The following is a 17,377-nucleotide window of genomic DNA, read 5'->3' as shown; positions in this document are numbered from 1 at the left end:
GGTGGATGGAGCGAGACATGATGTCACAGATGTGCTCAATTGGATTCAGGTCTGGGGAACGAGCGGGCCAGTCCATAGCATCAATGCCTTCCTCTTGCAGGAACTGCTGACACACTCCAGCCACATGAGGTCTAGCATTGTCTTGCATCAGGAGGAACCCAGGGCCAACTGCACCAGCACATTGTCTCACAAGGGGTCTGAGGATCTCATCTCGGTACCTAATGGCAGTCAGGCTACCTCTGGCGAGCACATGGAGGGCTGTGCGGCCCCCCCAAAGAAATGCCACCCCACACCATGACAGACCCACCGCCAAACTGGTCATGCTGGAGGATGTTGCAGGCAGCAGAACGTTCTCCACGGCGTCTCCAGACTCTGTCACGTCTGTCACATGTGCTCAGTGTGAACCTGCTTTCATCTGTGAATAGCACAGGGCACCAGTGGCGAATTTGCCAATCTTGGTGTTCTCTGGCAAATGCCAAACGTCCTGCATGGTGTTGGGCTGTAAGCACAAACCCCACCTGTGGACGTCGGGCCCTCATTACCACCCTCATGGAGTCTGTTTCTGACCGTTTGAGCAGACACATGCACATTTGTGGCCTGCTGGAGCTCATTTTGCAGGGCTCTGGCAGTGCTCCTCCTGCTCCTCCTTGCACAAAATTGGAGGTAGCGGTCCTGCTGCTGGGTTGTTGCCCTCCTACGGCCTCCTCCACGTCTCCTGATGTACTGGCCTGTCTCCTGGTAGCGCCTCCATGCTCTGGAGACTACGCTGACAGACACAGCAAACCTTCTTGCCACAGCTCGCATTGATGTGCCATCCTAGATGAGCTGCACTACCTGAGCCACTAGAGTGAAAGCACCGCCAGCATTCAAAAGTGACCAAAACATCAGCCAGGAAGCATAGGAACTGAGAATTGGTCTGTGGTCACCACCTGCAGAACCACTCCTTTATTGGGGGTGTCTTGCTAATTGCCTATAATTTCCACCTGTTGTCTATTCCATTTGCACAACAGCATGTGAAATTTATTGTCAATCAGTGTTGCTTCCTAAGTGGACAGTTTGATTTCACAGAAGTGTGATTGACTCTGAGTTACATTGTGTTGTTTAAGTGTTCCCTTTATTTTTTTGAGCAGTGTATATATATATATATATATATATATATATATATACAGTTGAAGTTTACATACACCTTAGCCAAATACATTCAAACTCAGTTTTTCACAATTCCTGACATTTAATCCAAGTAAAAATTCCCTGTCTTAGGTTCCCTGGGTTAGGTCAGTTAGGATCACCACTTTCACCATTTTAAGAATGTGAAATGTCAGAATAATAGTAGAGAGAACGTTTAATTTCTTTAATCACATTCCCAGTGGGTCAGAAGTTTACATACACTCAATCAGTATTTGGTAGCATTGTCTTTAAATTGTTTAACTTGGGTCAAACGTTTCGGGTAGCTTTCCACAAGCTTCCCACAATAAGTTGGGTGAATTTTGGCCCATTCCTCCTGACAGAGCTGGTGTAATTGAGTCAGGTTTGTAGGCCTCCTTGCTCGCACACGCTTTTTCAGTTTTGCCCACAAATGTTCTATATGATTGAGGGCATGACTTTGTGATGGCCACTCCAATAGCTTGACTTTGTTGTCCTTAAGCCATTTTGCCACAACTTTGGAAGTATGATGCTGCCACACCCATGCTTCACGGTTGGGATGGTGTTCTTCGGCTTGCAAGCCTCCCCCTTTTTCCTCCAAACATAATGATGGTTATTGTGGCCAAACAGTTCATTTTTTGATTCATCAGACCAGAGGACATTTCTCCAAAAAGTACAATCTTTGTCCCCATGTGCAGTTGCAAACTGTAGTCTGGCTTTTTTTGGAGCAGTGGCTTCTTCCTTGCTGAGCGGCCTTTCAGGTTATGTCTATATACGACTCGTTTTACTGTGGATATAGATACTTTTGTACCTGTTTCCTCCAGCATCTTCACAAGGTCCTTTGCTGTTGTTTTGGGATTGATTAGCACTTTTCGCACCAACGTACATTCATCTCTAGGAGACAGACCGCGTCTCCTTCCTGAGCGGTATGACGGCTGCGTGGTCCCATGGTGTTTATACTTGCATACTATTGTTTGTACAGGTGAACGTGGTACCTTCAGGCATTTAGAAATTGCTTCCAAGGATGAACCAGACTTGGAGGTCTACAATTTTTTTTCTGAGGTCTTGGCTGATTTCTTTTGATTTTCCCATGATGTCAAGCAAAGAGACACTGAGTTTGAAGGTAGGCCTTGAAATGCATCCACAGGTACACCTCCAATTGACTCAAATTATGTCCATTAGACTATCAGAAGCTTCTAAAGCCATGGCACCATTTTCTGGAATTTTCCAAGCTGTTTAAAGGCACAGTCAACTTAATGTACCCACTGGAATTGTGATTGAACAATTTTTTGTCCTAACTGTCATGATCGTCTAATGAATTAACAGACCAAGGCGCAGTGTACGTAAAGTTCCACATGTTTAAGCAAACGAAACTCACAAAAACAACAAAAAAGAATAAACGATACATGACGCAAATGCAGTGCTCACAGGCAACTACACACAAACAAGATCCCACAAAAGCCAGTGGGGAAATGGCTGCCTAAATATGATCCCCAATCAGAGACAACGATAAACAGCTGCCTCTGATTGGGAACCATACCAGGCCAACATAGAAATAATTAACCTAGATAGGAACACTGGGGAGGGTAGGGGGTGACTAGTGTTGGCCTTGGAGCCGGGTAGAACGCCGTGCCCAGACTGGACATCGGCGCAGAGGAAGGCTCCTCCCATGGAGTGGGACTGGACGCCATGCCTGGACTGGGCACTGGCGCAGAGGAAGGCTCCTGCCATAGAGCGGGACTGGACGACGTGCCTGGACTGGACATCGGCGCAGAGGAAGGCTCCTCCCATGGAGTGGGACTGGACACCGTGCCTGGACTGGACATCGGCACAGAGGAAGGCTCCTGCCATGGAGTGGGACTGGACACCGTGCCTGGACTGGACATCGGCGCAGAGGAAGGCTCCTCCCATGGAGTGGGACTGGACGCCGTGCCTGGACTGGACATCGGCACAGAGGAAGGCTCCTGCCATGGAGCGGGACTGGACGCCGTGCTCGGACTGGGCATCGGCGCAGAGGAAGGCTCCTGCCATGGAGCGGGACTGGCCGGGGACCGTCGCCTGAAGCTCTGAACAGGGGACCGTCGCCTGAAGCTCCGAACAGGGGACCGTCGCCTGAAGCTCCGGACCGGGGACCGTCGCCTGAAGCTCCGGACCGGGGACCGTCGCCTGAAGCTCCGGACCGGGGACCTTCGCCTGAAGCTCCGGACCGGGGACCGTCGCCTGAAGCTCCGGACCGGGGACCTTCGCCTGAAGCTCCGGACCGGGGACCGTCGCCTGAAGCTCCGGACCGGGGACCTTCGCCTGAAGCTCCGGACCGGGGACCGTCGCCTGAAGCTCCGGACCGGGGACCGTCGCCTGAAGCTCCGGACCGGGGACCGTCGCCTGAAGCTCCGAACAGGGGACCGTCGCCTGAAGCTCCGGACCGGGGACCGTCGCCTGAAGCTCCGGACCGGGGACCGTCGCCTGAAGCTCCGGACCGGGGACCTTCGCCTGAAGCTCCGGACCGGGGACCGTCGCCTGAAGCTCCGGACCGGGGACCTTCGCCTGAAGCTCCGGACCGGGGACCGTCGCCTGAAGCTCCGGACCGGGGACCTTCGCCTGAAGCTCCGGACCGGGGACCGTCGCCTGAAGCTCTGGACCGGGGAGGCGCACTGGAGGCCTGATGCGTGGGGCCGGCACAGGTGGCACCGGGACTGGTGACACGCACTTCAGGGCGAGTGCGGGGAGCAGGCACAGGACGTACCGGACTGGGGGGACACACTTCAGAGAGAGTGCGAGGAGGAGGCACAGGACGTACTGGAGTGTGGAGGCGCACTGGAGACCTGGTGCGTAGAGCTAGCACAGATGGTGCCGGAACAATGACACATGTCGCATGGCGAGTACGGGGAGCTGGCGCAGGACGTACTGGGCTGTGGAGGCGCACTGGAGACCTGGTGCGTAGGGCTGGCACAAATTGTACCAGAACGGTGACACACACTTCAGGGCAAGTACGTGGAGGAAAAACAGGACGTACCGGACTGGGGAGGCGCACTGGAGGCCAGATGCGTGAAACCGGTGCAGATTACACTGGATTGGTGTCACGCTCCTCAGCACGCTCACGCTGCAGCACTCTCATCGCCACCACCTCTCTCCGGAATCTTTCATCGAGTTCCTCCATCGACTCCCTGATGGTCTCTGGCTCATTCCTTGGCTCCGCCGACCACCCGTGTGCCCCCCCCCCCCAAAAAAAATGTTGGGCTGTCTTTTGGGATTACTCTGTGGCTGCGAACCCCGGCGTCGTCGCTGTCCTCCCTTCTCTCCCAGCCATAATTTCCTCCCACCTCATCCCCATACTGGTATTTATTTATTTATCTTACTCCTTTGCACCCCAGTATCTCTACTTGCATATTCATCTTCTGCACATTTACCATTCCAGTGTTTAATTGCTATATTGTAATTACTTCACCACCATGGCCTATTTATTGCCTTAACTCTCTTATCTTACCTCATTTGCGCTCACTGTATATAGACTTTTTGTTTTCTTTTGTTCTACTGTATTATTGACTATGTTTTGTTTATTCCATGTGTAACTCTGTGTTGTTGTATGTGTCGAATTGCTATGCTTTATCTTGGCACGGTCGCAGTTGCAAATGAGAACTTGTTCTCAACTAGTCTACCTGGTTAAATAAAGGTGAAATCAATTTTAAAAATTAAAAAACTGTAAAAAAAAAACATATATTAAATTATGTGAGCTAAACATAACAAAAACACACATATTATATATATATATGTGCTTTTTTATGTTACGCTCACATCATTTCATTTCAATGTATGCATTAAGGCTAATATGGCTAATTGAGTGACTGTCAGTGACTGACATAACAAGAGAAAAACTGCTGAGGCACAGCCACATTTTTAAAATGCATCTTGTGTATTCTACTATTCTAACTCTCAACAGTAATTATTTTTAATTTGTTCACTCTGATATGTCACGACCCACATTAACATGGTGCTTGCCTATGGAGCAGCAAGGGAAACTACACCCTCCCTTCCTTACTTTAAGGCTATGCTCAAATCAGCAAGGGAAACTGCCCCTCCCTTCCTTACTTCAAGGCTATGCTCAAATCAGCAAGGGAAACTGCCCCTCCCTTCCTTACTTTAAGGCTATGCTCAAATCAGCAAGGGAAACTGCCCCTCCCTTCCTTATTTTAAGGCTATGCTCAAATCAGCAAGGGAAACTGCCCCTCCCTTCCTTATTTTAAGGCTATGCTCAAATCAGCAAGGGAAACTGCCCCTCCCTTTCTTACTTTAAGGCTATGCTCAAATCAGCAAGGGAAACTGCCCCTCCCCTCCCTACTTTCAGGCTATGCTCAAATCAGCAATGGAAACTGCCCCTCCCCTCCCTACTTTCAGGTTATGCTCAAATCAGGACGGGGAACTGCCCCTCCCTTCCCTACTTTCAGGATATGCTTCTTTATTGAGGAAAATGTGCTTACTATGACTGTGATATGCAGTTGTCTCACCTTAAGATGAATGCACTAACTGTAAATCTCTCTGGAGCTAAATGACTAAAATGTAAATGTAGCATACTTTAGAAAATATGCATTAAGGTGTCTAACAGAATAAATGTGACAAAAGCAAATGAGGACATTACATGTCTTTCTATAGCTTCCAAAATATATTTTAGTGAAGGAGTGCCAAGATGGAGGCACAGTGGCTTCAACACAGCACCTCTATCAGTCATCTAGTGTATAAATCATGGGTTCAGACAGACAAAACTGTCTGTTCTTCTCTTGCATTGCTGTAAACACTGTCAGTGTAATGTTGCATTGTAGTGTCAGTGTAATGTGGCATTGTAATGTCAATGTAATGTTGCATTGTAGTATCAGTGTAATGTTGCACTGTAATGTCAGTGTAATGTTGCATTGTGGTGTCAGTGTAATGTGGCATTGTAATGTCAGTGTAATGTGGCATTGTAATGTCAGTGTAATGTTGCATTGTAATGTCAGTGTAATGTTGCATTGTAATGTCAGTGTAATGTTGCATTGTAATGTCAGTGTAATGTTGCATTGTAATGCCAGTGTAATGTTGCATTGCAATGTCAGTGTAATGTTGCATTGTAATGTCAGTGTAATGTTGCATTGTAATGTCAGTGTAATGTTGCATTGTAATGTCAGTGTAATGTTGCATTGTAATGTCAGTGTAATGTTGCATTGCAATGTCAGTGTAATGTTGCATTGTAATGTCAGTGTAATGTTGCATTGTAATGCCAGTGTAATGTTGCATTGTAATGTCAGTGTAATGTTGCATTGTAATGTCAGTGTAATGTTGCATTGTAATGTCAGTGTAATGTTGCATTGCAATGTCAGTGTAATGTTGCATTGCAATGTCAGTGTAATGTTGCATTGTAATGTCAGTGTAATGTGGCATTGTATTGTCAGTGTAATGTTGCAATGTACATGAATAGCAGATCATTTCTCATTTAACTGAGTCTAATTTGGATGTGTATTTATGCATTTTTGTGGAAAGCCCTGCGCCCGGTTTCCACAAAGCATCTTAAGGCTAAGTTCATCCTTAAGGTTAAGTTCATCCTTAAGGTTAAGTTCATCCTTAAGGCTAAATTCATCCTTAAGGTTAAGTTCATCCTTAAGGCTAAGTTCATCCTTAAGGTTAAGTTCATCCTTAAGGCTAAGTTCATCCTTAAGGTTAAGTTCATCCTTAAGGTTAAGTTCATCCTTAAGGCTAAGTTCATCCTTAAGATGCTTTTGGGAAACCGGTCCCAGAACAAAGCACAAAACCTCAAGAGACATGCAGTGTTTTAGAAAACCGTTTTAGAAAATCTTTTATTTGGCATCACAGAGTTTTTAGAAATTCTGTATTTACAATATTGTCATGTGGTGAGTTCTTTAAATTTAAGAATTTTATTTAAACGGAAATTTCAGCCTTTGGATGAAAGGAAAACATGCTTTATTATCAAACTGTCAGTGTATTCTGTTTGGAATGCTGATGGTCTAGCTACATGCCTATGTGATCATCTTGACACACCCTTTGCCATCTGGCCTTCACAGGTTGCATGAGAGCACTGGTGGTAACCTTGATTTCTGCCAATAGAACAGTGGTGTATGTGTCAAATCAAATCAAATCAAATCACATTTTATTTGTCACATACACATGGTTAGCAGATGTTAATGCGAGTGTAGCGAAATGCTTGTGCTTCTAGTTCCGACAATGCAGTAATAACAAGTAATCTAACTAACAATTCCAAAACTACTGTATTGTACACAGTGTAAGGGGATAAAGAATATGTACATAAGGATATATGAATGAGTGATGGTACAGAGCAGCATAGGCAAGATACAGTAGATGGTATCGAGTACAGTATGTACAAATGAGATGAGTATGTAAACAAAGTGGCATAGTTTAAAGTGGCTAGTGATACATGTATTACATAAGGATACAGTCGATGATATAGAGTACAGTATATATGTATGCATATGAGATTAATAATGTAGGGTAAGTAACATTATATAAGGTAGCATTGTTTAAAGTGGCTAGTGATATATTTACATCATTTCCCATCAATTCCCATTATTAAAGTGGCTGGAGTTGAGTCAGTGTCAGTGTGTTGGCAGCAGCCACTCAGTGTTAGTGGTGGCTGTTTAACAGTCTGATGGCCTTGAGATAGAAGCTGTTTTTCAGTCTCTCGGTCCCAGCTTTGATGCACCTGTACTGACCTCGCCTTCTGGATGATAGCGGGGTGAACAGGCAGTGGCTCGGGTGGTTGATGTCCTTGATGATCTTTATGGCCTTCCTGTGACATCGGGTGGTGTAGGTGTCCTGGAGGGCAGGTAGTTTGCCCCCGGTGATGCGTTGTGCAGACCTCACTACCCTCTGGAGAGCCTTACGGTTGAGGGCGGTGCAGTTGCCATACCAGGCGGTGATACAGCCCGCCAGGATGCTCTCGATTGTGCATCTGTAGAAGTTTGTGAGTGCTTTTGGTGACAAGCCGAATTTCTTCAGCCTCCTGAGGTTGAAGAGGCGCTGCTGCGCCTTCTTCACGATGCTGTCTGTGTGAGTGGACCAATTCAGTTTGTCTGTGATGTGTATGCCGAGGAACTTAAAACTTGCTACCCTCTCCACTACTGTTCCATCGATGTGGATAGGGGGGTGTTCCCTCTGCTATTTCCTGAAGTCCACAATCATCTCCTTAGTTTTGTTGACGTTGATTGTGAGGTTATTTTCCTGACACCACACTCCGAGGGCCCTCACCTCCTCCCTGTAGGCCGTCTCGTCGTTGTTGGTAATCAAGCCTACCACTGTTGTGTCGTCCGCAAACTTGATGATTGAGTTGGAGGCGTGCGTGGCCACGCAGTCGTGGGTGAACAGGGAGTACAGGAGAGGGCTCAGAACGCACCCTTGTGGGGCCCCAGTGTTGAGGATCAGCGGGGAGGAGATGTTGTTGCCTACCCTCACCACCTGGGGGCGGCCCGTCAGGAAGTCCAGTACCCAGTTGCACAGGGCGGGGTCGAGACCCAGGGTCTCGAGCTTGATGACGAGCTTGGAGGGTACTATGGTGTTGAATGCCGAGCTGTAGTCGATGAACAGCATTCTCACATAGGTATTCCTCTTGTCCAGATGGGTTAGGGCAGTGTGCAGTGTGGTTGAGATTGCATCGTCTGTGGACCTATTTGGGCGGTAAGCAAATTGGAGTGGGTCTAGGGTGTCAGGTAGGGTGGAGGTGATATGGTCCTTGACTAGTCTCTCAAAGCACTTCATGATGACGGATGTGAGTGCTACGGGGCGGTAGTCGTTTAGCTCAGTTACCTTAGCTTTCTTGGGAACAGGAACAATGGTGGCCCTCTTGAAGCATGTGGGAACAGCAGACTGGTATAGGGATTGATTGAATATGTCCGTAAACACACCGGCCAGCTGGTCTGCGCATGCTCTGAGGGCGCGGCTGGGGATGCCGTCTGGGCCTGCAGCCTTGCGAGGGTTAACACGTTTAAATGTCTTACTCACCTCGGCTGCAGTGAAGGAGAGACCGCATGTTTTCGTTGCAGGCCGTGTCAGTGGCACTGTATTGTCCTCAAAGCGGGCAAAAAAGTTATTTAGTCTGCCTGGGAGCAAGACATCCTGGTCCGTGACTGGGCTGGATTTCTTCCTGTAGTCCGTGATTGACTGTAGACCCTGCCACATGCCTCTTGTGTCTGAGCCGTTGAATTGAGATTCTACTTTGTCTCTGTACTGGCGCTTAGCTTGTTTGATAGCCTTGCGGAGGGAATAGCTGCACTGTTTGTATTCGGTCATGTTACCAGACACCTTGCCCTGATTAAAAGCAGTGGTTCAGTTCTGTCGGTGTATCCTCCCTTTATCCAGGCAGAGGCTCTCTTGTGTGCTCTTTGGAGGCATTGGGTACAGACTGATTGGACCACAGTGCATACAAACAGGTTCCATGCTACATCACCCAGACGGGACAGAGAACAGAAGTCTTCTGCCCAGTCAGAGGACTCAGTGATAAACCACCACTGTTTTACTCCCCACCCCTGCTTGTTTGGGTCTCAGACAGTGGCTCACACAGTCTGCCAGAGAACTTTGCTGTCTATAAAAGCTGATCATCTTTTGTGTGGTTAGAGCTCCCTCCCTTGGGCATACCTTTATGTATCGCTTATTACACAATTGTTTGAACGCTTGATCAGTGAAGTGATTTGATTTTACACTATATCAATACACACTGACCCAGCATGTGGTCTCTGTCATCAAGGCTGACCTCTGAAAAAGGGTCAATGAATTTACCGCCAGTCTCCCTTGCATGCTTCAGACTACACACACACAGACACACACACACACATAGGCAGCCAAGCATACACACAAGCACGCAGACACACACACACCCGGGGGATCAGCGAAGTCACTCAAGCCTACCTATTCATCCCTGCTCTGTGAAGCGCTCAAATCAATTACTCCTGTCATCTTTTGAGGGCAAACAGCAGAAAAATAGCCCTATTTATCCTTCCTTCCTTCTTTCCTTTCCTTCCTTCCCCTTTTTCTTTTTCCCATTCTGTCTTTTCCTTTCCTTTGCCTGACTCATTAGTCTACCACTTGCAGTCATGTCGTCGCCCGTTGTTCTCTTTCTTGGCTTTGCCTCAGGCACCAGATGCAACTCTGATAACTGGCACAGACTCACATGTCCTGACTCTTTGACATACGACCATAACAATAGAATAACAATCCATACAGTATACATCCCTATGCTTGTTGTGACACGTCTGATACATGAGAACATATAGTTATTGAAGCTGATTCCTGGGCATTATATTTTTATGTGGGGTGTTTATTCAGTCCCACAGACATTACCACAAACTCATGAAGCAAACACTATATTCACATGGTACATGGGAGCACACCTAGATCTTGCAGTTGCCAAATGTTGCTGTTTGCTGAGGCTGTAACCGTGGCAACCCTTCAGTGCACCCCCTGGACAAAAACTATTTTGGCGCTGAGCTAAAATGCCTACATTTAATGAATTATGCATCTTTGTCAGATAAAAAGATAATCATGAATATTCCTGCATTATTCGTTTTTTTACAATAATAATCAGACTCTTTATATTGATGTTATTGTTATTTTTCTCTTTGTGTTTTTGTATTCTAATAGTCCATCATTAGGGTGGTTGTAGTTACATTGTTCATGGTCATTTTACTGTGTGCACCTCTGTAATTGCTTGTGGGTGTTATTACTTTGAACTGTTAATCAATAGTTTGATCATTTTAATGAATACATGCATGGCTTGTTCATATGGATGGGGTGTTGAAACCATTGAGCATACAAATGATCTGTCAGCTGGTTTGCTGAATGACTGACATTAGACCTATATGACGTCAGCATATTGATGCCCGTCTCTGTTGCTACAGGTGGTGCCACCAGAGCATTGTGACTGAGTTGTGGCTGAGCACGACTCGAGATACAGTGCCTTCGGAAAGTATTCAGACCCCTTGACTTTTTCCACATGATGTTAGGTTACAGCCTTATTAATTGTTTCCTCATTAATCTAAACACAATACCCCATAATGATGAAGCAAAAACAGATTTTTAGAAATATTTGCATAAGTATTCAGACCCTTCACTCAGTACTTTGTTGAAGCACCTTTGGCAGCGATTACAGCCTTAAGTCTTCTTGGGTACGACGCTACAAGCTTAGCACACCTGTATTTGGGGAGTTCCTCCCATTCTTCTCTGCAGATCCTCTCAAGCTCTGTGAGGTTAGATGGTCACTCAAGGACATTCAGAGACTTGTCCCGAAGCCACTCCTGCATTGTCTTGGCTGTGTACTTAGGGTCGTTGTCATGTTGGAAAGTGAACCTTCACCACAGTGTGAGGTCCTGAGCTTTCTGGAGCAAGTTTTCATCAAGGATCTCTCTGTACTTTGTGTAACAGTATAACTTTAAACCGTACCCTCACCCGGGCGCGAACCAGGGACCCTTTGCACACATCAACAACAGTCACCCACGAAGCATCGTTACCCATCGCTCCACAAAAGCCGCGGCCCTTGCAGAGCAAGGGGAACCACTACTTCAAGGTCTCAGAGCAAGTGACGTCACCGATTGAAACGCTATTTAGCGCGTACCACCGCTAACTAGCTAGCCGTTTCACATCCGTTACACTTGCTCTATTCATCTTTCCCTCGATCCTGACTAGTCTCCCAGTCCCTGCCGCTGAGAAACATCCCTACAGCATGATGCTGCCACCACCATGCTTCAACGTAGCGATGGTGCCAGGTTTTCTCCAGACATGACACTTGGCAATAAGGCCAAAGACTGACTTTTGGCAATCTCCAAGTGGGCTGTCATGTGCCTTTTACTAAGGAGTGGCTTCCGTCTGGCCACTCTAACATAAAGGCCTGATTGGTGGAGTGCTGCAGAGATGGTTGTCCTTTTGGAAGGTTCTCCCCTCTCCACAGAGGAACTTGAGCACCTTGGGCCCTTCTCCCCTGATTGCTCAGTTTGGCTGGGCAGCCAGCTCTAGGAAGAGTCTTGGTGGTTCCCAACTTCTTCCATTTAAGAATGATGGAGGCCACTGTGTTCTTGGGGACCTTCAATGCTGCAGACATTTTTTGGTTCCCTTCCCCAGTTCTGTGCCTCGGCGCAATCCTGTCTCTGAGCTCTACGGACAATTTCATCAACCTTATGAGCTCTACGGACAATTTCATCGACCTTATGCACTGTCAACTGTGGGACCTTATATAGACAGGTGTGTGCCTTTCCAAATCATGCCCAATCAATTAAATTTACCACAGGTGGACTCCAATCAAGTTGAAGAAACATCTCAAGGATGATCAATGGAAATAGGATGGACCTGAGCTCAACTTCGAGTCTCACAGTAAAGAGTCTGAATACTTATGTAAATAAGGTATTTCTGTTTTTAATTTTAATACATTTGCTAAAGATTCTAAAAACATGTTTACGCTTTGTCATTATGGAGTATTGTGTGTAGATTTCTGAGGAACTGTTTTTATTTTTTAAATCAATTTTAGAATATGGCTGTAAAGTAACAAAACGTGGAAAAAGTCAATGGGTCTGAATGCAACAACACATACTGTCATTAATCAAATCAAATCAAATCAATCAAATCAAATTTTATTTGTCACATACACATGGTTAGCAGATGTTAATGCGAGTGTAGCGAAATGCTTGTGCTTCTAGTTCCGACAATGCAGTAATAACAAGTAATCTAACTAACAATTCCAAAACTACTGTCTTGTACACAGTGTAATGGGATAAAGAATATGTACATAAGGATATATGAATGAGTGATGGTACAGAGCAGCATAGGCAAGATACAGTAGATGGTATCGGGTACAGTATGTACAAATGAGATGAGTATGTAAACAAAGTGGCATAGTATAGTATAAAGTGGCTAGTGATACATGTATTACATAAGGATACCATCGATGATATAGAGTACAGTATATACGTATGCATATGAGATGAATAATGTAGGGTAAGTAACATTTATATAAGGTAGCATTGTTTAAAGTGGCTAGTGATATATTTACATCATTTCCCATCAATTCCCATTATTAAAGTGGCTGGAGTTGAGTCAGTGTCAGTGTGTTGGCAGCAGCCACTCAGTGTTAGTGGTGGCTGTTTAACAGTCTGATGGCCTTGAGATAGAAGCTGTTTTTCAGTCTCTCGGTCCCAGCTTTGATGCACCTGTACTGACCTCGCCTTCTGGATGATAGCGGGGTGAACAGGCAGTGGCTCGGGTGGTTGATGTCCTTGATGATCTTTATGGCCTTCCTGTGACATCGGGTGGTGTAGGTGTCCTGGAGGGCAGGTAGTTTGCCCCCGGTGATGCGTTGTGCAGACCTCACTACCCTCTGGAGAGCCTTACGGTTGAGGGCGGTGCAGTTGCCATACCAGGCGGTGATACAGCCCGCCAGGATGCTCTCGATTGTGCATCTGTAGAAGTTTGTGAGTGCTTTTGGTGACAAGCCGAATTTCTTCAGCCTCCTGAGGTTGAAGAGGCGCTGCTGCGCCTTCTTCACGATGCTGTCTGTGTGAGTGGACCAATTCAGTTTGTCTGTGATGTGTATGCCGAGGAACTTAAAACTTGCTACCCTCTCCACTACTGTTCCATCGATGTGGATAGGGGGGTGTTCCCTCTGCTGTTTCCTGAAGTCCACAATCATCTCCTTAGTTTTGTTGACGTTGAGTGTGAGGTTGTTTTCCTGACACCACACTCCGAGGGCCCTCACCTCCTCCCTGTAGGCCGTCTCATCGTTGTTGGTAATCAAGCCTACCACTGTTGTGTCGTCCGCAAACTTGATGATTGAGTTGGAGGCGTGCGTGGCCACGCAGTCGTGGGTGAACAGGGAGTACAGGAGAGGGCTCAGAACGCAACCTTGTGGGGCCCCAGTGTTGAGGATCAGCGGGGAGGAGATGTTGTTGCCTACCCTCACCACCTGGGGGCGGCCCGTCAGGAAGTCCAGTACCCAGTTGCACAGGGCGGGGTCGAGACCCAGGGTCTCGAGCTTGATGACGAGCTTGGAGGGTACTATGGTGTTGAATGCCGAGCTGTAGTCGATGAACAGCATTCTCACATAGGTATTCCTCTTGTCCAGATGGGTTAGGGCAGTGTGCAGTGTGGTTGAGATTGCATCGTCTGTGGACCTATTTGGGCGGTAAGCAAATTGGAGTGGGTCTAGGGTGTCAGGTAGGGTGGAGGTGATATGGTCCTTGACTAGTCTCTCAAAGCACTTCATGATGACGGATGTGAGTGCTACGGGGCGGTAGTCATTTAGCTCAGTTACCTTAGCTTTCTTGGGAACAGGAACAATGGTGGCCCTCTTGAAGCATGTGGGAACAGCAGACTGGTATAGGGATTGATTGAATATGTCCGTAAACACACCGGCCAGCTGGTCTGCGCATGCTCTGAGGGCGCGGCTGGGGATGCCATCTGGGCCTGCAGCCTTGCGAGGGTTAACACGTTTAAATGTCTTACTCACCTCGGCTGCAGTGAAGGAGAGACCGCATGTTTTCGTTGCAGGCCGTGTCAGTGGCACTGTATTGTCCTCAAAGCGGGCAAAAAAGTTATTTAGTCTGCCTGGGAGCAAGACATCCTGGTCCGTGACTGGGCTGGGTTTCTTCCTGTAGTCCGTGATTGACTGTAGACCCTGCCACATGCCTCTTGTGTCTGAGCCGTTGAATTGAGATTCTACTTTGTCTCTGTACTGGCGCTTAGCTTGTTTGATAGCCTTGCGGAGGGAATAGCTGCACTGTTTGTATTCGGTCATGTTACCAGACACCTTGCCCTGATTAAAAGCAGTGGTTCGCGCTTTCAGTTTCACACGAATGCTGCCATCAATCCACGGTTTCTGGTTAGGGAATGTTTTAATCGTTGCTATGGGAACGACATCTTCAACGCACGTTCTAATGAACTCGCACACCGAATCAGCGTATTCGTCAATGTTGTTATCTGACGCAATACGAAACATCTCCCAGTCCACGTGATGGAAGCAGTCTTGGAGTGTGGAGTCAGCTTGGTCGGACCAGCGTTGGACAGACCTCAGCGTGGGAGCCTCTTGTTTTAGTTTCTGTCTGTAGGCAGGGATCAACAAAATGGAGTCGTGGTCAGCTTTTCCGAAAGGGGGGCGGGGCAGGGCCTTATATGCGTCGCGGAAGTTAGAGTAACAATGGTCCAAGGTCTTTCCTCCCCTGGTTGCGCAATCGATATGCTGATAAAATTTGGGGAGTCTTGTTTTCAGATTAGCCTTGTTAAAATCCCCAGCTACAATGAATGCAGCCTCCGGATAAATTGTTTCCAGTTTGCAGAGAGTTAAATAAAGTTCGTTCAGAGCCATCGATGTGTCTGCTTGGGGGGGGATATATACGGCTGTGATTATAATCGAAGAGAATTCTCTTGGTAGATAATGCGGTCTACATTTGATTGTGAGGAATTCTAAATCAGGTGAACAGAAGGATTTGAGTTCCTGTATGTTTCTTTCATCGCACCATGTCACGTTAGTCATAAGGCATACGCCCCCGCCCCTCTTTTTACCAGAAAGATGTTTTTTCCTGTCTGCGCGATGCGTGGAGAAACCTGTTGGCTGCACCGCTTCGGATAGCGTCTCTCCAGTAAGCCACGTTTCCGTGAAGCAAAGAACGTTACAGTCTCTGATGTCCCTCTGGAATGCTACCATTGCTCGGATTTCATCAACCTTGTTGTCAAGAGACTGGACATTGGCAAGAAGAATGCTAGGGAGTGGTGCGCGCTGTGCCCGTCTCCGGAGTCTGACCAGAAGACCGCCTCGTTTCCCTCTCTTTCGGAGTCGTTTTTTTGGGTCGCTGCATAGGATCCACTCCGTTGTCCTGTTTGTAAGGCAGAACACAGGATCCGCGTCGCGAAAAACATATTCTTGGTCGTACTGATGGTGAGTTGATGCTGATCTTATATTCAGTAGTTCTTCTCGACTGTATGTAATGAAACCTAAGATGACCTGGGGTACTAATGTAAGAAATAACACGTAAAAAAACAAAAAACTGCATAGTTTCCTAGGAACGCGAAGCGAGGCGGCCATCTCTGTCGGCGCCGGAAGTGTTATTAGATTGCAGACAGACAGACACTGTATCAGAAAGGTGTCAATGTGAATAAGCTGTGACAGTATCAAGAGAGCAAGAGAGGAGGAGAATGTTAAAAGGCTTGTTACTACAGTAGGCTAGGAGAGAGAGAGAGAGAGTGAGAGAGAGAAACTCACCTGGAACATGATCCTGTACTGTTCCTCAGGCTTCTGAACCATACACATGTTACACCCCATGGTGTCCTGGACTCAGGCCAGGCGGGGCCAAACTAGTCCAGGAGAACAGTACCTTAAAACACCTCTCTCTCCCTTCGGTGTGGCAGTCAGAGAGCTCCCCACAGACCTACCGGTCCTGAGTGTCAACCCCTCTTATTTCAGGGCACTGTGGATTATGGATATCAGAGTTTCTCTGTCCCCAAAAACAGGCTGTGTCCCTGTGTCCTGTTCCTATCCTCGTTCCAGATGTCAAGTTTTACAATCCAAACCTAATCCCTACATTTAAAAAAGAGTTTTGGGTGTCCTCCCATCTGTTTCTGTCCCCATTGCAGAGTACACATATCTTTGTTTGTCTTCATAAGCGTGGAGTGGTTATGTTCAGGTTAGGTTTTGCGTGAATTCATCATGATTTTTGGACTGGTGAGTCAGAGGGAGGGGGGGGGGGGGGGGACTGAGAGATGAGTAAGTTGACAAGGGAGCTGAGGATGGGTTGAAAGGACTGACAGTTGATCGGTGTTATTGTGTTGTATTGTATTTAAGACAGTCCATCATAACTATTCAATAATGATTCAATCACCTGTCAATAATAATCATGCATGTGACCTAGACCTAAAGTGTATGCAGCCTAATTCTGCATGATTTCTGTTGAACAGTCACCTTTTGAGCTGTCTCTCTCAACTAGCTGAGACTTTTTCCCCAATGGAACTCAACGTGAACTCGCCCACTCCTTTCCCTGGTCTCACGCTCAGCTCAGCTAATCCTCAGCACTCTTTTAAAGAAACTCTTTCAAAGTTTCAGATGCAGTCAGGCACCGATATCAAATAACTTCTTGCCCTCTTTTCCCCCTAACACTCCCTCTCGATTTTCCCACCTTCTTCGCTTTCCAGGTTTAGAAGGATTGCTCGAGTCTGGCTTGTGTGATAAGTTATCCCTCTGACGGCCTTTTTCTCAGGTTTCACTTTT

The 17,377-nt window shown here is 47.0% G+C and overlaps 1 protein-coding gene across 1 annotated transcript in view; it reads right to left on the bottom strand.

Moving 5' to 3' along the window:
* Positions 1-16,776, bottom strand: part of LOC139417320 (PDZ domain-containing protein 4-like) — a 41,037-nt gene extending 24,261 nt beyond the window's left edge. The window contains exon 1 of the mRNA XM_071166589.1: positions 16,376-16,776. Within this exon, the coding sequence (XP_071022690.1) occupies positions 16,376-16,435 (60 nt within the window). The 5' untranslated portion in view covers positions 16,436-16,776. The remainder of the gene's footprint in view (positions 1-16,375) is intronic.
* Positions 16,777-17,377: the final 601 nt, after the last annotated feature.

Source organism: Oncorhynchus clarkii, chromosome 9 (assembly GCF_045791955.1).
Source record: "Oncorhynchus clarkii lewisi isolate Uvic-CL-2024 chromosome 9, UVic_Ocla_1.0, whole genome shotgun sequence".
NCBI lineage: Eukaryota > Metazoa > Chordata > Actinopteri > Salmoniformes > Salmonidae > Oncorhynchus > Oncorhynchus clarkii.
Note: the sequence above shows the minus strand (reverse complement) of the source record. Positions and strands in the feature narration are given on the sequence as shown.